This window comes from Leptosomus discolor, chromosome 7 (assembly GCF_034619465.1).
Source record: "Leptosomus discolor isolate bLepDis1 chromosome 7, bLepDis1.hap2, whole genome shotgun sequence".
NCBI lineage: Eukaryota > Metazoa > Chordata > Aves > Leptosomiformes > Leptosomidae > Leptosomus > Leptosomus discolor.
Genome location: NC_141397.1, coordinates 27,306,470 through 27,330,887, shown reverse-complemented (window position 1 = coordinate 27,330,887; position 24,418 = coordinate 27,306,470). Strand labels below are relative to the sequence as shown.

The window sequence follows — 24,418 nt, the reverse complement described above, 5'->3', positions numbered from 1 at the left end:
GCCTTTTCTGAGCTCTAAGGCTGTGCAAAAGTTAATAGAATTAAATTCACGGCATGTGAAGACATTTGCAGAGTTTGATTCTGTGGGTGAATTTTGAACTCGTGAACTTCAAGTGAGTTGAAAATTTATTCAGAACACGTTCTCCCATCTCTAACACAGACTGCATTTAATGTTATACACATCTGTTATTACAAACAAAAAGTTGCTGTTTTTACTTTAGTGCCAAATGAAGCACAAAAAAACAACAGCTGTTGCTATTGCACAACCAAACAACCCCCTTCCCCCCTGCAATTAGTCTTGCCTTAAAAAAATAGAAAATCAAAACCTCAGACATAAAATTGAAAACCTCATAAAAAAGAAGAAAAGTCCCAGAAAATAAATAGACTCAAATGTGGTCTGCTTATAAATATTCATAGGGAAAAATGGGATCACATCACTTAGCCCACTCCTAAGGGAATCCTCAATGCTAACGAACTCTTGCAGCACATGTTAGCAATAATGGGTTTCCTTATTCTGCAAGACAAAAACAGGATCTTGAGCCAACATGGTGGCTCAAGTAACCAGCCTCAGCAGGCTGCCTTGGAGATTCCAATTTCACTTGAATTCTTGCCACTTCCAGCTCGGCTGATGATTTCAACTCTTTTATTGAAATGGAGAGGTAAGGCTGTGCAGTGCAGTGTGTGGCATTCAGCTGCACGCCCTTCGTTCATACAAACAAGCATTGCCAAGCTCCCTATTTCTGTGCAGTTTTAACAGGTTCCTCCTTTAAGTGGTTTTGTCCTAGCAGGTGCTGAGTAGGTCTCCTTGTTGCAGCCTGGTCCTCAGCTATTCTGTTTGCTCTGGGGCCTGGTGGTCACGCAAACATCTAAGCACTGCCCTTGCTGCCAGTGAAGCTCTGATCCAGCCCTTTTTCCAAGTCTAGATGTGCCTCAAGTCTGTTCACATGCAGTTGCACATTCAAAGACAAGCTTACACTGAACTTTTATGCCCTGCAGATGATTAGCCCAAGCGCACTCATCACCAAGTTCTCATTCATGCCATCTGAGTACATCAAGCGTGAGCAGGATGGAGCATGCTCCACTCCAGTCTGCCGGCAGATATTGGAGTTCATTTCTCCCCATGCACATTGTCAAAGCTGGGCAATGCTGTAGGCAGAAAGCAAGGCAGACAGCAATAGGGCTTGCTGCCTGTGCCCGCTTCCCTGCTCTCTGCATAGACCTGCCACCTATTACTTTTCTGTTTTCATGAGTTTTTCTGCACTGTTGAGTGGGCAGAATAGCACAGCTCCTGTTGCTTGCTCTTGCTGGCCGTTCCTTGCTCACCTGCTTGCTGGGGAACACGAGCAGTGGTCCCATAAAGGGGACTTTCTCTGTGTTCAGCTACTGTTGGAGCAAAGGGTCAGTGCTGGGGAGCAGCACAGCTCCATGTGTCTCTTCCTTCCCTGTGTGGGAATGCGGGTGAGCTCCAATATCACCATAAGTTCTGTTATAGTCCACGCCAGTTTTTGCTTGGAAAAACACATCGTTCAGTCTGAAATTTTCCAGGCTTAACCTCTAGCTTGATGGTTAGCTTTAGGGCATTTAAGTAACATCAGATAGAGTATCTTTTATCTTTGATGAAGACTGAAAAGGAGCTTGAATGTGCATACGCAGAGGCATGCCTTCTGCTTCTAGATGGCCTTGTATAAGACACAACTATAAATAAAATTGTCCTGGGCAGAGCGGTAAATAAAACTTGAACCCGTTGTCCTGCTGTGGCAGGGGGGTTGGACTAGATGATCTTTTGAGGTCCCTTCCAACCCCTAACATTCTGTGATTCTGTGTGATTGGTAATATGATTTGGTGAGAGATACCACAAGGTTTAGCCATGAAAGGAATCTGGCCAAACTAGATCTCTACCAGTGCCTCCTTCCTGCCTTCACTTTTGTAGGAAAAATGAATGATCTGGAGGGAGTGTGGGGGTGGGTGTGGAGCAGATTGCTTCTGTGTGGCAACTAAATGGGTGTGCATAGGAAATGTATTGTATATATTTTGTGAGGTGGGGAAAACGTAGTGGTCTTGTTAACCCAATGATTAATCTGCTTTAGATATCTGTGAATACATGAGTTCAAAATTCTCTCACACTGTCTCTAAAGAGAGAAGTGGTAACAGAGAACCCTTTTAGTATTTCATTTTTTATAAGACTGCCAGGAAGCTCTTTGAATAGTTCTGTCTGTTTTTAGCACCTGATATTTGAAGCTGAACCAGGGCATTGAGTTCAAACACAACTGGAACTATTTTCAAAGGCTTATCCAGCCTTACAACATAACACAGTCATTGCTCCAAAAACTCTTTCATTAAATCAGCCTGTCTTTCTCCCAATTAGGGTAAAATCCTGAACAGAAAAGGATGCTGTCCTATTTGCACTGAAAGTAAGTTATTTCTTCACATTCTTTAACTTTTTTATTCTTTCAGAGAAAATAAATATAATAGAAGTATGTTTGCTTTTCTGCCTTCTTTTCAGAGGTGGCTAAAGGGCAGATGATTATTGCTGGCCACAGATTTAGCCTCCTATAAATCTGTAAATTTTAAATAAAATGCCTGAGTATTTTTTATTTATTTTTTTTTTTCCAAATGGCAACACTGTTTTTGTCAAATCTGAGGTGCTGGTTTTTGAAGGATATAGTTGGCTTGTCAAATTTGTAGGTAATAGAATAAGCAAATGAATGGAGTTGTAAGTTTTAGGACTGGGTACGTTTTATACCTGTAAGTAACAGACCAACTATATGTATATATAATTCAACACCTTTGCAGGTGATTTGTGAGAGTTAAGAAAAGGTGCGCAGAAATCTGAGACACAGTCTGGGGCAGAAGTGGAAAGTACAATAGAAAGCTGTCTTTCTGTCTCTATGGTGTTTAGATGAACCGTCACCTTTTTATCCCTTTGCTCTTCACTTCAGACATGATTGTCTTCTAATATCACTTATTCTCTCGTAGTCAGCAAAGCACTTATTTACACAAATATTTATCTTTAAGCTTGTCCTATTTAAGTCAACAGTGTGACCTGGCTTCACTGAAGTTAACAGGATGCAATTACATATTTTCTTCAGGACATGTTTAAGTATTTTACCAAATAGGGACAGACTGCTAAAATGAGGGTTTTTTGATTTATAGGAAGGCTTCTGAAAGAAGGAACAGGTTTTTAAGGCGAGTGTTTCCTATTCTTTTGTCTAAAATCAAAGTGGTTTGGCTGATCAACTCAATTCTGGGTGCTCTTGGATTGCACAAATTCTTGTTTTTTCCACTCTGCAGCTCAATTATTTTGAAACATGTAACTTATGATAAAATAAATTTAGTTTGCACGTCTTCTTTATCAAAATGAAATGAAATATAAGTGGCAACCTCAGAAACACTTGAAATAGTACTGAGCAGAGGGAGAAATGAAAAAGGATTCAACTTAGCTCAGTTTCAAGGGAGAAGAAATTTGCACAGACCTCTTCTTGAACATGACATGTCATTAGTGTCATGAATTTATCAATCTCTATCTTGCCTCTGTTGTTATGTTTCAGTCTCATGTAACCTTATTCATGTGTTCTCTTGTGACATGGAGGGGGGCAGGGGGGGAGGAAATAATGGGGTCGGACATACTCTCAAAACACTGCAGAACCTCTACTGTAAGGAGTTAAAAAGAAGACAGTACAGTGACTCCTTGAGAAATGCTGCCAGAGAACGCTGACTTGTGATAACTGTTTCATGGGAGGAGGTGGCAAAAAATAGACTTATTCAAAGCAAAAGTGATCTAGGAACCAGGCTACCTAAAAAGTCAGAACTTCTTGATGATACAAGAACGGAATGGTCATGATTATAAGACATGTGAAATTAAGGGCAGACCATTGTTGCTTGTCCTCCTGCCATGCAGATCTGTAAAAAGCCTGGCTCCATCTTCCCGGTAACCTCCTTCTAGGTGCTGGCAGACTGCTCTTAGGTGTCCCTGAAGCCTTCAGGATAGACAACCTTATTCCCTTAGCCTTTTCTTATGGGTCCTGTCAGCATTACGCTGGCTGTGTGTGAGGCTAGGAGGCTTGTTGCGCTGTCCCATGGTGGCATGCTCCTTTGTTGCACATGAAACGGAGTGGTCCTTTTTTTTTGAGAGTTGTCTCACTATGGGCCCATTTAGTAGTTGGAGGAGAGCTGATGCTGAGCTGATTCTAAGCTTTTATGATTAAAGGCTGTTCCTAGCTCCTATCAGGTAATGTAATCAAAGAGCTTAAACACCACTGTCACACAGCAGTGGTGGCTACCGCTAGCTGTTTTAACATTAGCGTTTTAACAGTTGCCATTTGCAAGAAACTAATTCACCTTTGCGGCAGAAGTGCTGTAAATCTCATCATGACATAAGAAAGGCAAAAGGCTTAAGGATTTCAGTGATGATCACTATCTCAGATAGAAATTAGAAACTTTACTAATTCAGCCAGTTTCTGATGAGATAAGGTGTACATGCACAGCCCTTTCCCTCACCCACCCACTCATGTTGATCCTCTCTCCACATGTTAACACACCAGACATTTCTGGCGGTCCAGCAGATATTAATTTTCCAAAGTAAAAACAACATAGGAGGTACAAGAACATACTGTACACAGGAGAGCTTTGAGTACAGTTTAAATGCAGCCAATTTCTATGAAGTGGGTCAAAAACAGTCACGTTGTTAAAGTGTTCACTTTAAGCTGAAAAAAAAATAATCAAAGGATTATTTTCAAAGCAGTTTGTTGCAGAGAGAAAAAGTACCTTGTCTCCTAAAGGGCTGGAGAGTCTCTTTTGTCTACTGTTGCCGAAGTTAACTATGGTTAGTTTTGGCATGTTGCTGTTTAAGCTCGATGGCTGGCATACAGTTATCACTAATTAAACACAGTGGTCATACCAGTGGAAAATTCAACAGTTTAGTTTATGCTGCTGTAAAAACGTAATGAAATGTACTCTTTTGGGCTTGATTTAGAAAAATCACCACTGACGTCAATTCCATAAATTAGTAATCCTATGTTAGACCAAGGTCATTTTCATATTAAAAAAAGAAAACACTAAACCTGAGTTCAAGTAACATTAACAGACTGCTCTCAGCTCCAGACAAAGATGGGAATTTGCAGTGGAGGTTAAATCTTCGTTCTCAACAAAGAGGGTTTGATAGGCCTTGCTGAAATGACAGCATGCAGTATGAAAGCTTCCTACTGCAACCATGTAGATAGATTTTAATCATTATCGGTAATTCTAACACAGTCTTACCCAAGTCGTTGTGAGGCTTTATGGATGAAGATTTTTCAAAGTGGACTGCAGTCATCTAGGTCTAGCAATACATATGATTAATTTTGCAGTAAACGCCTCTTTTGGGCAGAAAATTTTATCACAAATCATTCTGCAGCTTTTTTAATTGACAAAATAACCAATAGAGATAAACCAAGCTCAAGGGCATTTGGACCCAGCCTTAGGAGTAAAAGGCTGCTACTTTCACCTGGTCCTGCATCCTTTTAATGTGTTTGTTTATAGAAATACTGAAAAAACTGCTGACTCTTGAAAGAAAAAAAAAAAAAAAGGAAGAAAAAAGGTGGTGTTAGGCATTGTAGGTACCTGTGAGAGCAGGGAGTGGGACTAAAGAACCACATAGGCCCTTGCTGGTCCTGTTTCTTGTGTTATTTCCTTGCCATGGAGAAATACATCAACAAAAAGACTGCAATTGTTTATTCATGCTGGAATGCTGTTCATGATTTACCTCCTCAGCTGTTTCAGCCATGATGGTCTACTGTATAAATATGTATTTGGACAAATTGGAATAGCTATTTTATTTATGAAATAGACCATAAAGTCTCCTGTGGAGTTTTTGACACCACACCTTGTAATGTGTATTATATCAAGCTGCACTATGCAGCAGTTATGAGGAAAGTACTCTATGGCTATACATTTTTTACAGAAAAGCTAATAAAATTCTATTATGCGTGTTCTATACCTAGTTTTCAAAAGTTAATAATGTGTTCTGTTTGATTTAGGGCTTAATTCAGCATATGGGCTAATTGCATTCAAAGTTTCATTTTATTTTTAAAAAGCTGAGATATTTTTGAATTATAGGTGTGCAACCAGAACACCATTAACTGGTAAACTTGTATTTTTTCCTCCCTATCCTTACTTAGAAAGTGTCCAAACCAATTTTAGTTATAATTTAAAGTATATTTTTCTTGGCCACTCCTAACTAGCTACAAGCCCAGAAGAGTGTGACCAGACATCTGGACATCTTGGACTTCAATTGACTGCTCTGATCTCCTGAAAAAATAAAACAAGCTATTCCATGAGCACCAGAGCTAACAGAGCCTGGTTTCCTATGGATTTGTGTCCCATTTCCTTTATATCCCAACAAATAATAAACCCAGCTAGAGACAATATATCCTGTGGCTGCTCTGGAGCTACAAGTGTGCTAATTGCTCAGCCAATACACTCATGCTTTCCGGCTGGTCAGGATGTGTGTGCTGACTGTCTGTCTGGCCTCCACCGAGCAGTATGTATATCTCGCCTTTCTAGAAAGGCTGGATACTGTCTGGGGGAGTTGGGGGCATTGGGTGGAAGGCAGAAAGGTACTTTTTGGCAACCACTTATTTCAATAGGCGGTTCTTACCTTTACTCCGCATACTACTTACTAGAAATGAGTTGTCTTTCAAACTTTTATCTCTCCGTATTGGCCAAAACAGGTCATGATTTCATAAACTATTTTTTTTTCTTATGAGATTATGTTAAAACGATGCTAAAATATTTTCCTTACTGTTGCTTTTTCAGCTTCCTTTTTTGTACAGATAAATGTGTTTTAAAAAACATTGCTCCTTGCGCACAGTTACCTTCCTCATTACCTTTTCTAATAAAAAGTCACTATTTCATTTGAATTGGGCACATGATTTGTAAATGCAAGGAAAGTGTGCCAAGAGTTCTATAGCATTCACTTTAGCACCTAAAAGCTATTATTATTAGTTTTCAAGTAAGCTGTAGAGCCTCAGGTGGGAGCTGAGCAAACTGCATGAATCACAGGTGTAGTTTAATGTTGTCAAATGTAAAAAAGCATAAAGTCCATATTTCGTTGCTTAAAAAACAAATGCGAAAACCACTGAGCTCCCAGAAGCTTTTATGAAAGCCAGAAGTTTTGAATACTGATTTGGGAGCCTAAATGCAGGATTTCCAGAAGAGGTTGAGAGGTGTTTGCAGCCAGCTCCCAGTAATGTTTAATCAGAGTTGAGTGCCTAAGGTGCTTTGAAAATCACAGCCTCCTGAACACAGCTCTGGGGCCCTCCTTTGAAAAATCTGTGTTTTTTCATGGACAGAGAGGGAATGGGTATATTTGCCTTCATGTGCATGTGTAGATGAGCAAAAGAAGACATCAAAGATCATGAATGCCAGGTTCAAAAGAAGCAAGAGGCAGTGGTTCCTCATGCGCTTTGCCCAAGGATGTTGTGGATGCTAAAAATATTTTTGGGTTCAAGGGGAGACTGGACAAATTCAGAGAAGTCTATGAAAGGTTAGTAAATAAAGAGAAACCATGTCTACCTCTGAAAGTCCCTGAGCTGAAAATAGCTGGAGACTGGGGGAGATTTAGGGGGAAGTATCATATATAATTGCCCTTTTCTAGCTCTACCCTAGACAGTTGATAGAGACAAAGAGCATCCGAAATAAGCTGGGAACAATTTACTGTAGGAAAAAAAGGGAAGGCTCTTTACCCACGACCCTATGACTTGTTAGCACAAGCTGGCAAAATTTATTCATTCAGCATTGGGGAACGTAGCTTTGGTGATGCAGCAACACCTTTCCATCCTTTATGTCCCAACAGAGGAGCAAGTCACACATGATCCTAACTAGAGAACTGGTACTTCCAATAGATTTAAAAAACAGCCAAGCAGAAAGACTGGTTTGTTTCAGAAGAGGAAAAAAAAAAAGAATAAAAAAAGAGCAGCAAACCATAAAACATGATGTGATTGAAACTCTCCCAAAAGGAAATAAACAACAACCCAAAATCTAAAAATGGCAGGAAGTCTTCTCATGTTGCCTGTCTTCTGCAGTCTTGGTACACCCGGTATTTAAGGTTTATTTCTAGGCCAACCAGTTCTTCTTACTGGCAGTGCCTGAGTTATCACACACCCTCTTGCAGGGTGTGGATTTTTTTTTTAAAAAACCCTACAATTTTAGCAAACCTTTAAAGAATGTTTTACACAGTGATATCAGAGAATCGATTATTTGGGCTGTTTTTAGGTAGATTTCCCCTCCCCTATTTCCTTGGTTATTAAAAAAACAGCAAAATTTGGATCAGACATTCAGCTATCTGGTCCAAAATACATTCTTTTTTATTTTAACTGCACTGCATCAAGTTGACGTATGACGTGACACAATGTAACATAACATAAAACAACATTACTCTGCATAACACATTAGAAATTAAAAATAAATATTTCCTTTGGATCCCATTGGTACTATCAATTTTACTTGCACATCTCTAAATTATGTTTGTTCCTCTCATGTCTTGCCTCTTAGCCACTTGCTTAGGTGAAGATCCAGCCCGCTCCTCCTGATATGTTAGTTAATAACATGTATAATGTGTCCACCTTCTTGGCCCCTAGAAACGCAGACAAAAACCCAGTTCTCTTCTCTGAAGTCTTCACTGATTTTTGGGCTGTTTTTTTTTGTTGGTAGTTTCCTTGTTTTCATAAAAGTTGTCATTAATGTTTAAAGAAAAATTAAAGCCTGAAAAAATGAAATAGAATCTGAGCAGGTAATAAAACATATGTTAATATTCATCATGCAGATAATTACATGAGTACATAAGGATAGTATGATTTAGTAACGGTAAAGTCAGATGGTCTCAATATAGAATCTGTGGATTTTGGATCACCAATTACATTGGCAATTAAAAACTATATTGTTCCTGACAATTTATGGAGAATCAATTATTCTTTTTATGGACTTTGGAAAACAGTTACTGATGTTCTCATTGGTATCAATGAGGAAATTGAGACTTACAAAAGTGCACATTTTTAAACGCACTCCCTTATCTAAGCGTCTTTGTTTTCAGGCTCTGCTTAAAGTCCGTTGGGCCTGACTTCCATAGCTGTGGATCACATGTGGTTCATTTTGACTTGTAATGGAGCTGTCAACATAATATCCTTGAGAAATTTAAACTTTTGGTCCCTAGTTGCCAAACATAGTAGAGAGGCATAATAATGATGCCAAGACTAGTTACTGGCTTAGCTAAAGAAGCATGCATGTGGCAAGTTAGGGGTAAGGTACAGATCTCCCAAGTACTAGCTCTGTGATGGCACTGCACTATGCAGTGATGGGGACTGAGGTTATACCTTAGGAACAGCTTACAGTAAGGACAGCCGAGCACTGCAACAGGTTGCTGGAGGCAGCTGTGGAGTTGCTATTGCTGCTGATGTTTAAAAGCAGGTTAGATAAATGTCTGTCAAGAATCACATAGGTACAGGTGATTCTGCATGACAGCTGAAGAAGGAAAAGGTAATGTCTCCTGGGGTCCTCTGCAGCCCTGTTTTCTGTATCTCCGCATAGATATCCTTGGACGCTTTTTAACTACAGCTAGAAAAACACCAGAAATATAGCTGCTTTAGCATAGCATTCTGCCTAGTTTGAAAAACCCTGCCGAGAAAGGCGTATTGCTTAGTCAGAGCTGCATTGAACTCCACCGAAGGAACTCCCTGCCTCTTCTCTATAACATCCATGTTGTCGTCTTTTTTGTAGGTTTGAATTTGCCTTTTTTTAGCTGCCTTTTCAGGCAAGCCATTGTTAGTCGGATAATTTTTTTTTCAGTGAATAAATTGTATTCCTTGTTGCTCTTCCCTTCTTTGTTGTTTTTGGTTTGGTTTTATTTTTTTGATTGATGCTGTTCACAGTTCTCTGATTACTGAGTTAAATTTTGTTACTGCACCAAGCCCTCCCCATAAAACAGGCATCATCTTTCAAAAGCAGCCTCGGCCCATGGGTACTCAGCTGGCAGTAGCAGTGTGCATTTCTTTGCCTTGAGACTCCTCCTTCCAGGAAAAGCAGCAGTGAGATGTGGTTAGGACCTATTGTTGTACCAGAAGGCTGCAATGCAAATAAATTTGCTGCTGTCTTTGATTGCGAGGCAATTCAGTCAGCTGCTGGGTAACTGCAGGGTAACTCAGCATCATTGACATGAGTGTGGAAACGCTCTGCCTTTGAGCCATGGCTTCTTCAACGAGCATATGGCTGCAAATATCAATAAGAAATCTCCCTCCATTTGTAATGATGAAAATGATTGGTAGAGATACCATGCCCTTGGGCAGTCATTGCATCATGTTAGTTACATGCTATTGACTTTTAGTTGGTAGCATGATAACAATAACTACTACAAGTCAATTGTGTATGAACAACATGTATGATAGCTTGTGACGCTGAATAAAGATGCTGGTTCTACAGATAAGTTGGAAAAAACCCATAAATATACCTCATTTATAAATGTACGATATTTATAAGCGTGCCTGTGTAAAATACAGACAGAACCAGGTCTTGCTGAAGTGGTCTGATGGATTTCAATGTCAGGGGTTCACCTCTGCCTAACCGAGGACATTAAAATTATTCTCAAAAATACACGCATGGTGTTTTGAATTCTGCTTCTGTTAGTGGGTTTGGCTTTGCTACCATAACACAACTTAAGGGTGGGAGCTCTTCCCAGGGGAATTTAATTGTCTGAGAGGAATGCCTGTAGTCTTGGATACTTGTTTGTGCTCCCAGAGCTGGCAGCAGAGAGACAGGCTCCTCCAGAGAGTAATTCCCCATGTATTAAAAGGGATGTCTAAAATTGCTGAGATGAAAAAATTTTTAGTCATGTCTGTTTCTCTCTGTCAGTGAGGGGGAGACTGGGTGACTTGCTTAGACTAGACATTTCATGTTTGGAAAGCTGAAGCTAGGTGGGAAGGCTCCCATCACACATCTCCAGAGACATCTGAGCTCTGCCTGCTCTGATACCATGAGTGGGGCTTGTATTTTCTAGAAATGAAATAATTTGAAAAATTTGTCAGGCATTGTAATAACCTAAACTGTTCAGATGGTACATTATGTTTAAGGAAAAAACTTACAGGTTGGAAGATGTGTCTTTGGTTCCTAGCTACAGGTTAGCCTTTCTATGCTGCCCCAAGGATGAATTGGCCTTTGGTTCCCACCCGCTTTGGGAAAGACTTCTACTAAAGCCATGAAGCTCCTGTTTTTCAAAAATACGTGTTCCTAGTGCACGTCAGCCAAATCTGCCCTGTAGGGAGATAGATTAGGTGAGAACAGCATCCTCTAAATTCTTATCAACTGCTTTTTTCAAACTTTGATTGATCCTGATATGGCGCTTTTGTTTCTCACTCACCTGCAGAGCCTGGAGTTTGCACTGTATTTGGAGACCCTCACTACAACACTTTTGATGGACGGACATTTAACTTTCAGGGAACATGTCAGTACGTTTTGACAAAAGACTGCTCCTCCTCTGCCTCGCCCTTTCAGGTGCTGGTAAAAAATGATGCCCGTCGGACCCGTTCTTTCTCCTGGACAAAGTCAGTGGACCTTGTGTTGGGCAGAAGCACTATCAGCCTCCAGCAGCACCTCACAGTGAAGTGGAATGGGACCCGCATCTCACTTCCTTGCGAGACACCGCAATTTCAGATCGATTTGGATGGTTATTTGCTGAAAGTGACAACCAAAGCAGGTAGGGAAAGTGTGTGTGTTTGTGTGTGTGTTTTCTCCCTGAAGGACTTCTCAAGTGCAACGTAAACAGCAGTCAGTAAAAAAGCATGATAGTGGTAATAAACGTAGTTGTAACTCTTTAGAGATCTGAGCAACCCAAAGTGCTTTCAAAATCCCTGCAGCTTACAAGCAGAGACCTCAGCTGTGAATCCAAAGTCTTTGCAGAGCATTTGCTAAGCTATGTTTCATTCTGCAGCAGAAAATTAACTGCCTGCATAGATGAATGTACCATGATTTTCACTTCCAGTAACTTAAGAGTGGCTTATGCAGGTTCATCGTTTGATACTTATAAATAAGAACAGAGAGGAGATCAGTTCTTCAACATAACATTCAGGTTTTTTCCTAGTTGCAGCAACATACCTCACAGTCTAAGTCAGCAATTATACAAAATCATAGTTACTAATGGCTGGAATGAGTTTAAGTTGTCAATTTATGGAAACAAGTCACTGGGGCTACCCAGCAAAATGGAGGTCCTGGTTTGAAAACCAAAGCCTAATTTGTGCTTCAGTGCCATATTGTTGGGCTTGCTTTGTGCTCGAGAAAGAGTTTGTCCATGAGAACAGAGAGCCCACAGCACCAGGAGCAAAAGGAAATCAGAAACTTTAGGGTATCTGGTACCTTATTGGTAGAAACAGGAAAGGGAGGTAGCAGATTGTCGTGTCTTTTGAGTCCTAGAAAATATATTAATTGTCAAAATGCTAAACCAAAGGACTTAGATTTGTTTTAATACACTGTTCTGAAGTATAGTGTCCTTGCATAGATAAGTACTGAGGGAAGTTTAAAACCTTCCCATTAGGATGTGTTAGGTACTCTGTAGTCCTGAGAGATTTCACTTACACAGTGAAGTACTGTTTCAGTGAGAATACTATTTACTGTTAATTCAATTAAATGCCATGTGAAAGCAGTGAAACCAGTCTTTCTAATGGAGTGATATAGTCACAGGCGTGACGCGTAGTCATACTCATTATCTAGCATCATTTTTTTTCAAGGGGGACACTAGCACCCACTGTTAAGCTGAGAATTTAGACACCTGTTCATATAGCCCCTGGAAATGTAAGTCTGCATAATGTGGATCCCGGCTCTGGGCTCATTCCTCAAAGTGGCAATGCAGATTTTTGTGGCTGTCTGTAAAATGCACACAAGTTGACCATTATTCACAACTTCTAATTAAAAGCATCTTGAGGGTTTCTCTTTGCAGCCAGCTGAATGCTATGAATTCTGGTGATGTGGATTTCATTAGCCAACCACAGGCCAAGGAAAGGTTTTCAATCGAAGATGAATGACAGCTAATCCTGCTGCTATTCCATTTGTCTCTGGTGCAAGCCTAATAAATGACTACACACATCCTTGTCCATGTGTTGGCAGAGGGAGTGCAAACATGGCATATGACAACGTACCAAACAGTGTGTAATCACTGCAAATTATAGCCTAAATAATTCCTCCCCTTAACGGAGCAGGATCGGGTTTCTCTTGCTGAACACAGAACGATGGGCCAAGTCCTCCTTTCCATAGCACATAAGGCCTGGAAAGCAGCGGAACGGCATGGGTCCATTTTGCTGGGAGAGGACAAGCAGCAGAGAGGCTATAGAGAGGAGGAATGTGCTGAGTAGAACTGGTTTAAAGACAAACCTTTTGTTCCACAGGAAATTCCTACTGCCAGGGGCAAAAAAAATTGAGGAATTTTCTCTATTTCAGAATGAAACATTGATTTTTTAAAAAATACAGACTTTCCCAGTGTAGGGTGAAAAAAGGGGGAGGAAGGAAGTAATGAAAAATAAGCAAAACCACTGCACTAGAAGCAAAATTCAAAGTAAAACTGGGCTGGGAAGCACAGGGTCTGGTGCTTACAGCTCAACTGGCATTCCCACAGCTTTTAGTTTTCCTTTTGCAGAGCTGGGAGCTGAGCTCCGGGTAAAACAGGGGAGCCCAAAGCTTCAGGAAGCCTTGTGGTCCCTGCCTACAGGGCAATCTGCATGGCAGGGCTGTCCTGGAGCTTCATATCCTGAGAATCCAGGCTTCCAGGCAGCCCACCAGGCAAGCTGGCAGGAAAGCAGCTTGGAGCCTTGCCTGTGCTGTGTTGGAAGTTCATTGAATCTGATATGTCTCCCTGAAGCATTTCAGTTCTGATGAATTGGCATTTTGCAGTGAAAACCTGTTTTGTTGCTAAATTCCTCACCAGCTGTAGCCCTGGATGCCACGAAGCAGCAATTCTGGAACCCTGCACTTTCAGGTACTTCGTCATGAACGTGGTTGGAATGGTGATGAGTCCTTGTCTAAAATTTCTGTGTTAAAAAGACAAGAGAGCAGAGGGTTACAGGGCTGGTGTTACTTATCTGTCCCTTTAGTACAGGAGCATTTGTTTTTCTTGGTATTTCTGTGCTGATCTTTTGCATGAAGCTGCTTTACTAAGGTTTTCTGTACCACTTTGGCGCTAAATATTTAGGGAAGAGTGGTCTGCCAGTTCTTGAGGATGCCTTTACCATGAAAAATCATGCAGAACAATTGATGGGAGTTCCCAGCATAGGGAACTCGGTGTGTGATGTGCATAAATCCAGAAGGATTTTTAAAAAATGTAATAGAGCACATAGTGTGCCAAGTTAAGAAATCAAGTAACAAGTTGGTTAAGCATCCTTCAAAGAAAGGGGAAAGTTGGAAAACCCTAAAAAGTAACTCAGAGAATATTCCTTATCTGCACATCCCCAGATGGGACAGATGCTGCATCCTTTGGCTTCACATCTCTTGGATTCTGATCCTTGTCCAAGTGAATGCGAAACTCATCCATTTGGGGCGGGGGAGGGAAAGGGGAGGTATAGGCACCAAGAACCTCTTCCAAACAATTTCTGTCTGCCAAGGAGACCATTTCAAACATCGGTCTGTACAATGATCCTGTCTGTCACAGCACTTGTTGGTTTACAGTAACCAACTTAATTTTTTGCTTGTGAACAAACAAAAAGGCACACACAGCACAGTGCAGTCAGGCTCCGACAAAATTATCATGCATGTAGTAGTAAATTCCCTTCCTTGTTACCCCAAAAGGGAATAAGCTTCATTATGGACAGAAACCTTTAGGCTGTTCATCAAAGCTAGAAATTACCCTTCCATCTGAGCAACTACAGCAGACTATAGTGTAATTAAACAATACCTAGCTAGAGGAAAGTACATCCTTTTGTGGTGGTTAAACTGTGAGTCTCTTGAATCAAATCCAGTAATTGAAGAAGGACTCTCTAGATTCAAAAATGTGCATTTTTATATGCTGAGATGAAAAGTCATAATTTTATGTTATTCTTGTCTGCATACCTAGAGTTCACAGAGCAACATGTAACAAGTAGGTTAACTTTACTCTCACACAGGACACACAAATACTAAGGATAATTTTAGAGTTAATCTTTCATAATGAACTTGAGTGCTTTCACTGAAAGTCAGGAAGTCTTGGCTTAAGAAAAAAAGTTGTAAAAGGAAAATTAAGATAGAATTATTAGCCAGTCTTTTGTGACCCTGGTTAAAGTCAGTAGCTTCTGAGGGAGCTCATTTGGGGAAGAAGTTGAACACCACCTTAAAAACTGGAGTTATTTTCTGAAGAGAACTGTCTGAGAATTTGGATCTTGATGTTTCAAGCTTTGAGAAAGTTCATATGTTTCTCAAATCTGAAGAAATCTTAGTTTATAAGTTAATGGCAAGGTTTTTCTAAATGCCAGCACAGCAGTATTAATCTGGTGTCTGCAAATCAAGCTGTGTTTTGTTTTGTTCAGCATTGTCAGAAGCAAAGACAGCTGGAATTTGAATTTGTCCAGCAATGATAATGTATGCAGCAGCTTAAAAGGCAGCTTTCCCCCTTGCCACCGTGCTGGCCTTGTTAACAATTGTAGTCTTGCACAATTTCTCAGTTGGCTGGGCGTAAAGTGCCTTTGGAGGAGAACACAGTGGGCCTATACCATTCTGGGTTTATTAGATAATTTGAAACTGCTTTCAGGCATAGTCAGCTCAGGACATATTTGTGCTATCATTGCTAACCTATAGTGATAAGAAAACATGATGCAATAGACTGTAGAGACCAGTGATGCAGAATTATCTGTACAACCTTGCTGGGTAAATAGTTTCCCAAACTCTAGGTGATACGGTGTAAACCACACAAGTGCCAGGACAGTATGTACCGATGGCAGAGTACCCCTTCTGTAGCCATGATTGCTGTTTGAGCCTCACCCTGTTTCTCTGTGGTGTGGGTAGGAATTGTCATAGGAGACAATGGGTTGTGTTGCTAAAGGAAGGGTTCCAGCTTTGAAGTGAGTCACTGGTATGTTAATTACTTACATCAGGATAGGGCAGGATTTGGATCACATAGTGACAAGCACTGATTTACAAGAGGAAAGGGTGGTGTTAGGCCAGCCCACACAGCAAATGTAAAAAGCTGGAGTGAAGCCCCAGTCTTGCACCATGGAGTGATGCTGTTTGGTATTCTTGGCCAGGCAGGGAGAAGAGAGTAAGATCTGGATTACCCTGTTTAAAAGCAAGTTCCTGTGTTTATCCTTAACTAACCGCTGCACGCAGGTACTTTATGGGAATAAAGTCACAACAGCAAAATGATTTGTGATCTTCAGATGCAGGGTTACTGCAGAGATGTGAAGTAGCATTCATCAGACATTGGAAATAAATAAAAGAAAGGCCATTTTTTGGGTAGAAGTTAAGCAGCAGTGATTCTTGATGTTCTTTTTTTCACATATGATACCAAAATTGCTTTCCCTTATGAGACACATATTTACTCCTCAAAGGATGGAATTAATTTAATTTACAATCACTCAGGGAAAAACTAGAAGTTCAGTCTCCACCTGATTTCTGGGCCCTCTGGAGTATCACTGGAAACAGAAAGGCATTCAGAAAGTAGTTCATTCCCTCTGCATTAGACACCGATCTTGTGACCCAGAGCTGCATGTTTCTCTCCATCAAACAGAGGGCCCAGGCATCTGACTTAAGCTAGACACCTAGCTTTTAGATGGGTACAGACAGATAAAATGGATTTCACCCACAGAAGGCTATTTTGATATACTAGACGCGCAAAACCTTACTGTAAAACAGATTGTAGCAAAGCACTTAGGTCCAAGCCACTCGATGAAGGTTAGATGTTTACTATCATTCCTCAGTGTTGCTAACTTATGAAGACAACTGGAAAAGGCTGGGAACTAACAACTTTTGAATGAACAATTTGAATCCAGTTCAGAATGCCTTCTTACAACAGTATTAACCATCTGACATATCTTTGTGGTCATCTTTTTAACTCTTTTTACCCACACAAAGTAAAGTATTTGTATTGGAACAGTGGTATTCATCCAAATGAGTGATCAGTGTCAGCTTTGCAGGCAAGAAAAGGATGTTTTCCATAAGGTGGTCACTAGTGGAGTCTCATGGGTCATAGACACCTTTGTATGCCCATGACCTGTGCAATGGCTGACAATGGCTGAATTTCTGGGCCCCTGGCGAAATCAGATAGAAATTTGCCCTAGCAAATTCAATTTGCAGAATTTTGCAAGAGCCCTCTTCCGATGTTGAGAGTAGTTCTGCCTTTGCTCCAGAGTTTTCAGGATAACCCCATTGATTAGCAAGGAGCAACAAAAATAAACAGAGACAGGCATGAGTGTGTTGTAATTGACTGTGATTTAAGAAACACTACGTTTGCCAGAGGCACTTACTGGGAGGTATATAGAAATCTAACAACATTATCAGAAGGAAGGCAATGGCTTTGTTTAGGTTCCCGTGAACACTGTTTCACAAACATAAGGCACAGTTTATTATCCTCAATGTCTTCTTCTCTTTTTTTTTGTGTGTGTGTGTTTTTATCTGGTCTCTTTATTAGGCTTGGAAATCTCATGGGATGGAGACAGTTTTGTGGAAGTCATGGCTGCGCCCCATCTGAAAGGCAAACTCTGTGGTCTCTGTGGCAATTACAATGGGCACAAGCGAGATGACCTCATTGGGGGGGATGGGAATTTTAAGTTTGATGTGGATGACTTTGCTGAATCCTGGCGCGTGGAGTCCAATGAGTTCTGCAGCCGCCCACAGAGAAAACCGGTGCCCGAGCTCTGTCATGGTACAGTCAGGGTGAAACTCCGAGCTCATCGGGAATGCCAGAAACTCAAAGCGTGGGAGTTTCAGAGCTGTCATTCAACGGTGGATTATACCACATTTTACCGGTAAGCGTGGCTTGCTGCGGAGGGAGATAGTAAGTTACTCTGCGAGGAGAAAAAACACACAGCTGGCCCAATTTCAGTAGTAGTTAAGCACATGTTTTGAGCTGCTTTTGCTAAGAATTAATATACAGGCTTAGAGTTACATTATGATGAGCTTTTCTGAGTCAGGAATCAGAAGAAGATGTTCCTGGGTTAATAAAGACCCAAGCAGCCAACAGTGAGAAAGTCAGGCAGACTTGTGATCACCTAGAGAAAAAGTACTTTTCAAGACTGAGGAAAGAGGGGGAAGAAACTTCAAAACATTTTGGTAAGCTCTTTCTGATTTCAAAGTCAGCTGTAAAGTTGAGGCTGACTTTAATTGCTCTTGCTTGTGGTCCAGAGAAGTGTGTTTTCCCAGGAGCATTTTCAAAATTACTTTATTAAAGCAGGGATATTAAATATTACTAGTGCCTCTTGGATGGTGTAGTTTCTGAGTTGAGAGTTTGAAAGAAGAGTGTTAACAAAAAGTTCAGTGTATGCCCATCCTCCCCTGGGAGCAAGGGAGGCCGGTGAGGATCTAGAAGCCTTGTCTGAATGTATTATTTTAAAATTTTTATCTTTAAAATGCTTCCCGTCTAAATCACAGAGGTATCATTTCTGTTCTTTAATTGGCATGAATTTATTTGCCTCTCACTCAGTAAATAAAATTGGCTTTTCTTTTGATTGCTTGACATAAAAGATAAAAGCAAGCCAAGTCACAGTTGTATGATGGTGGATGGAGCTGCCTGATCTCTGTGCTCCCAGCTTTCCCCACTTGTGCACATCTGCTGAACTGTTGGGTTTATTAGGAAAAGCTTTCAAAAATGACTCCATTTCCCTTATGAATTGTCTTTCCTCTTCTTTTATAATGAGACAGAAAGACTTTTATCTACCCCAGCAGAATACGTCAGGGACTGGGAAATGCTAGAAAACGACACACAGCTTGGCTTGTAGTCTACATGCTTCTGCATTTAGTTTGCTGTAGTGTATCCCTGCGCTAGGAGCCTGGCAAAGACTGAAGATTATATTGTGTGCAGGGTATAATACTTTATCTTTTACAATGGCTGGAGGCACAGCAGAGAGCACTAGAGATGCTAACACATGCACACAGGGTCTGTTGAATGCTTTTCAGCAACATTCCCATCTCACTTCCATCGTCTTCTAAAGGTAAGTGATGACAATGCAAATGGAAAACAGGCACAGAGAGATTTGTTTCATTTTGCAGTGGATTTTTGTCCCTTTTTTAAAGTAGCTCATGATTAATTGAGTGCAATACACTTCCTGACACCACAGCGGAAAATGATTTATATTTTGGCTACAGCAGCCAGAAAAAAGATCTCTACATGCTTGCACACAAGAATTACTGTAGAGCATTTCTGTTTCTTCAAAACTATGTCTTCTGTTTGTCCTGGAAAGACAACGAAATCAAGCAAGTATTTAATTTCATTGTGTCCTTTTGTAGAAAAGTCTGATTTCCTCAAGGAAACTTTATGTCAGAATGACCATCATATTCTGTCAGAAGTAGCTGTTCATTTGCTTCCATTTAGATGTTGCCAGCTGATGGAATGCTCAGCTCCCAATACAGGAATCAAAGATAAAATATAAATTATATTATGTAGAAATCTAGTACAGAAAGATATTTAGTAGAAAGTTATTTTTTGTTAGAAACATATAAAGTTGTAGCAAGCAACTTATTCGATGACTGTGGCCATTTTTGATACTAGGAAATTCCTGCAAGGAGGTAACGATTATGGGACATACATTCAAGAAAGTTCTGGGAACCTTTCTAACATAAATCGTTGCGTACATAAATACGCGTGTGTGTGTCTAAGTATAAATATGAGTACTTAAGGATTTGCATTTTTTTCAAAGAACCCATTACTGGTGATGAAAATTTACATTACTATTAAAAGAAATTTAAATTAGCATTTACCATTTTTGCTGAGGTCTTTTAGAAAAGCATATTTAGTCAATGTTTTCTAATTTCAGGCTAGGTTTAACAAAAAATCTTCTTTCCAACTACGAACAAGCTCCTAGCAGTAAAAGAAGTGAAGAGGCAGAATGGTAGGGTCAGGTTCTTTCCTTTTTCTGTTCATCTCTTTGAAATGAATAGCTTCTCAGTTTTTACCCTCCAACATTATGTATTATGGAATTTTTCCACCTGAAATTCTGCATTCCCAAGAGTTAACCTTTCTTGGTCATTCTTGCCTATATTATCAACATTGCTTCATTTTCATTATGCTGCTCTGGTAGTGACCTGCTGTTAATAAGAATTCTCAGAAATAGAAATAAACTCAGCAGGAACATTACGAATTAGGGTGTGTTTTCTCCAAATACCAAAAAAGGCAGCGAACAATGCATTGCAAACATTTGTCTGATGTTGTGTTACTGAGGAGATCTCTGTGAAGATGTCTCAAATTAATTTTAAGTCTCGTTCTTTTTACAGTTGTAGTTTCTCCTTTTGTTAGTGATCAAAAAAAAAGATATACAGCAAGATTGTCATGATTGGTAGGTGAAAAGGATATGGTTAATGTTTTAAAGAGCAGAGACCTAGCTGTGTGGTTGTGGGGTGAAAAACAGCTGACTCCTGAGCTTGACTTTGATAGTCCTGTGATGCCTTAGGAGAAATGGTTGTGCACCTTGCCCTTAACCCTTTTCTTGATGTTGTGACTTTGGTGACTTTTGTTTCTCTGCAAAGCACATGGTAGAAGAAAGCACAATATAAGCGCACAAGAAGGGATTTTGGAATAGTCCAAACTAACAGTTTTAGTATCTAATTTTATACCACTTTGTTTTGTAACTAGACACGTTTTATGGCCTTTTAATTGTGGTTTGTTTTGTTTAGTTTTGGGTTGGTATTTTTTGTTTGTCTTTGATGCATTGCTAGTTGTTTAGTACTCATGAGTAATACTCTAAAAATAACCCTTGGGGTTGAACTTTATGGAGGCAAGATCATTAAGCAGGGAAATTATTTTGAATTTCCAGGAGATTTTGGCAAAGTCTGGGTGAAGAAGAGATTAGCAGTGACAGTCATCACCATCGCCACTTGTCTATTTTGGTATTTTAATGTGGCTAAGCATCCTGGATTAGTCCTTGCCAAAAAAAGAAAATGTTACTAAGGTTACTCAGTAGCAGGTTTCTAGAGGGGATACTTTGACCATGTATGCAATAAAGCTTGCACTCAGACTCCTGAAGCTGCTCTTGAGTATAAGTAGCACTAAAAATAGACGATACCATCTGAATTTCTCATGCTGCTATTACCAGAAAAAGCTCTATCACATTATCAAGAAATATTATGGTACTATTTAAACTCTTGGATGAGGATTTGGGGAGCTTAGGGGACTTGAGGAAGAAGAAGACTTTCTGTGCTCACCAAGCCCTACCTCATGGCTGACGTCATTGTGTATCTTCAAGCTGTTCTGGAGCAGGGGTCTGGAGGTGACTCCAGCCCCAGTGAGGCCAGGGAGCAACGTGGCAGGGCAGACAGGTGCCCAGGATGCCCCCATGCCTGTTTTGCTGAGCCATGGCTGACGCCTCTTGGGACCTTCCTTTGGAAAAATACTCAATGTCTTGCTTTTGCCATGCAGTAGATTTTTTCCTCATTTGAGATTAGAAAATTTGTGCTCCAAACTCTTGAGACTTCTTTTCATTGTTATTGTTCTTCCTACTGTTGTTATTGTTATATATTTTTGTTATTGTTGCTATTATTATAATTATTATTGTTTTAAACAGACAACAGCAGACCAAATAATTATTTATTCTTTTTCACTTTTGTAACTGTCATAAGAGGTATGTTTTTGTCTCAAACACTTGAATTTAATCACATTCAGTATTTTATGGCAAGCACTAATTAACATAGTAATAGCTTCATTTGTTTGAATCTGTTCATCAAATACATCCAGAAATTGCAAATCTACTTTATTGCAGTTCTTGTCTTAAATGTTGCTTGTCACTGTGCTGACATTACTCCATCTTAGCTCTCAGTTAATCAGTTAATGAGTTTCTATTTCAGTTAACGAAATTAACTTTATGCAATTAACTGCTGCAGTCTTGCAGTTTTTCTAAAAATTTCCACTTAACTAGAGAAAATATTATTGTTTAGGGTTAGAGCATAAATTGTAATGTTGTGTAGTCCATCGGCTCCCTGTTATTAAGTTTGACAGATATGCCATGAATGGCTGCAGAGAGCATGTGAGCCATAGCATTGCTAAGTTAATTATGAGCTCTATTTAAGATGGGGACCAAGGGTTTGTGGCTTTGAAGCAGAAGGTTTGAAGGTTTTTTTCCCTGTTAACAATGATGTCCTACAGCTGTAAAATTCATGTGGTTACGCCCCTATGTTCACTCAGCAGGATGGTGCAGAAGAAATGTAGGCTGAAGAATGACTTCAGAAAAGCCGGTTTCAAGTGTTAAAGGGATGGGTGGAACTGGGATCTCTGGAGCCCTCTGTTTGCTGCCAAGGGTGCATATTGTAAAATTCTCCCTGCGAGGTTTTCGGTCCTGGCTGTGCATGTGGGCACAGCAGTTGCCTGTGCTGCTCCAGCTGAGGCCGGGCTGCTCCAGGGCTCGTCTGTGGTGTAACCAAAGGGCAGCTGTAGCTCCAACTAGAGTGACTTCTGTCCCGGCTCCTGCTCCTGCACCAGCTTCCACATCTGTCTTCCCACCCAGCCCTGGGCAGAGCTGGCTTGTCCCTCCCTTCAAGTCAAACCAGTGGTGTTGATTTGAGAAAAGGATCGATGGCATGAAGCCGTCCATGGCTGGTCCCCTCACAGACCCAGTGGCTATTGCTCCCACTTGCCCTCGTGCTACAGTAGGGATGTTCCTGCGCCTGTCAGACTGCCTGCCTGAAGCTGGCCCCGAGTCTGGGTACTAGCAGCAGTGTGACCACAACAGAGAGGAGCTCAGGATGAAACAATTTACTCAGCTTCTTGGGCAAATTGTTACTGAGCAGCTGTAGGACCCAGGGAGCTTCTGGTATAGAAAGGAATTTTAAGATATTTGAAATAATAATTGTATGATTTTAAGCAAATCTGTGCCAGGACTTGAGTTTCCTATGAGCTGTGTGCTCCACTTTCTAGTCTGCTCTGTTCAGCATCTTTGAGAATTCCATCCATTTGAAGTTAGCACTGGAGTTTTAGTTGCTTGCATTGTTAAGTGCTTAAATATTCAGGCTTTCTGTACAGAAATACTCTGCTTGATATTATTCTACTTATACAAAGTGATCCTTTGCAGATCTGCATTGGAGAAATGCACAAAGGACTAAGCTTAAATGGGAGAGCTGGTGTTCCCAGCCCTTACAAGAGCAATTGATGCTTAGGAACACATTCTCTATGCATATCTGGCCAGGCTGCCTGCTGCCTTTACTTTATGCCCCTATACGAATTGACATTATTCCCCAAACCACTTCTAAATAGTCAGCCTGTGCCTATTGTGTAAGGCTGTGATGAACTTGCTGACATAGAGGTACAAGGCACCATGACTTACGCTGCTGGTGACTGACAGTGCTCACAAATGGGAGAAAATGGACTTTGTAGTGTCTGATGCACTTTGGGATTTCTAGCAGCAAGCATCAAACTTTGCTACCTATATGCTGATGGTAAGGAGGACTGCAAAAATGCCACATATGTATAAGGCTATAGATCACCACTGTTTTAGGCCTTCTCCTTTAAGTATTTTTCATCTGATGTAGCCAAGAGTGAGTGCAAACTGCCAGAAAAATACTGTTTAGATTTAAGGATGAGAAGTTTGGATTTGGAGAAATAGGTTGAGTGGTCAGAAAAGATAAATCTGCAGCCAAGCTAAGCTCAATTATCTGCAGATCATGATTCCTCTTCATCTTTCCCCACACCCCTGCCCCTAGTGGGGTATTTTTCACATAACCAAGCCCCATCCACTTGTGTCTGTTTAGAAAAGTAGCTCAGGAATTTGGGGCCAGAAAATATTATTGTCTTTGTATCAGTGGTTATTACAGCTGTAAAACATCGAAGCAGTGCCAGAGGATTCACAGATGTCTCCTTTCCTGTTGAGGTATTGGGAATGGGGTGGGGGTGAGGGTAGAGAGGGCTCCAAAATGTGACAAGACTGTGGTGTTGGACAGACACTATTCACCTGGGACTGTCCATGGCTTGCTTCCAGCCAAGAAGTGCGTGCTTCCCTGATGACCCGCTTTGTGCTTCCCTATATGGAAAGGTAATGTTTTGGGTTTTTTTTTTTTAACAAGGAAAGATGTTTTTATAGGAAAACCAGATGAAGCAGCATACTACTCTGTGATTAAAACCCAGGGAAGTTTCGTCTCCTTCAAAGGATGGCATGGCTGGAATGTGTTTGTTTTGCTTACCTAATTACGTGATCATAACCCTACCTGATGCTGTCCTTTTACACTGAATGAGATGGTATTTCCTACTGGTTGCAAGTGCAGTATGAGGCTTCTTTTCTCACTTTTCCAGGAAATAACTCAATTTATGA

At 40.5% G+C, this 24,418-nt stretch overlaps 1 protein-coding gene across 1 annotated transcript in view; it reads left to right on the top strand.

The window, feature by feature from the left end:
* The window catches only part of BMPER (BMP binding endothelial regulator), a 146,351-nt gene that overhangs the window by 85,037 nt on the left and 36,896 nt on the right, over positions 1–24,418 (top strand). The window contains exons 11-13 of the mRNA XM_086468291.1: positions 2,365–2,410; positions 11,389–11,718; positions 17,602–17,938. Coding sequence (XP_086324417.1) covers positions 2,365–2,410; positions 11,389–11,718; positions 17,602–17,938 — 713 coding nt within the window. The remainder of the gene's footprint in view (positions 1–2,364; positions 2,411–11,388; positions 11,719–17,601; positions 17,939–24,418) is intronic.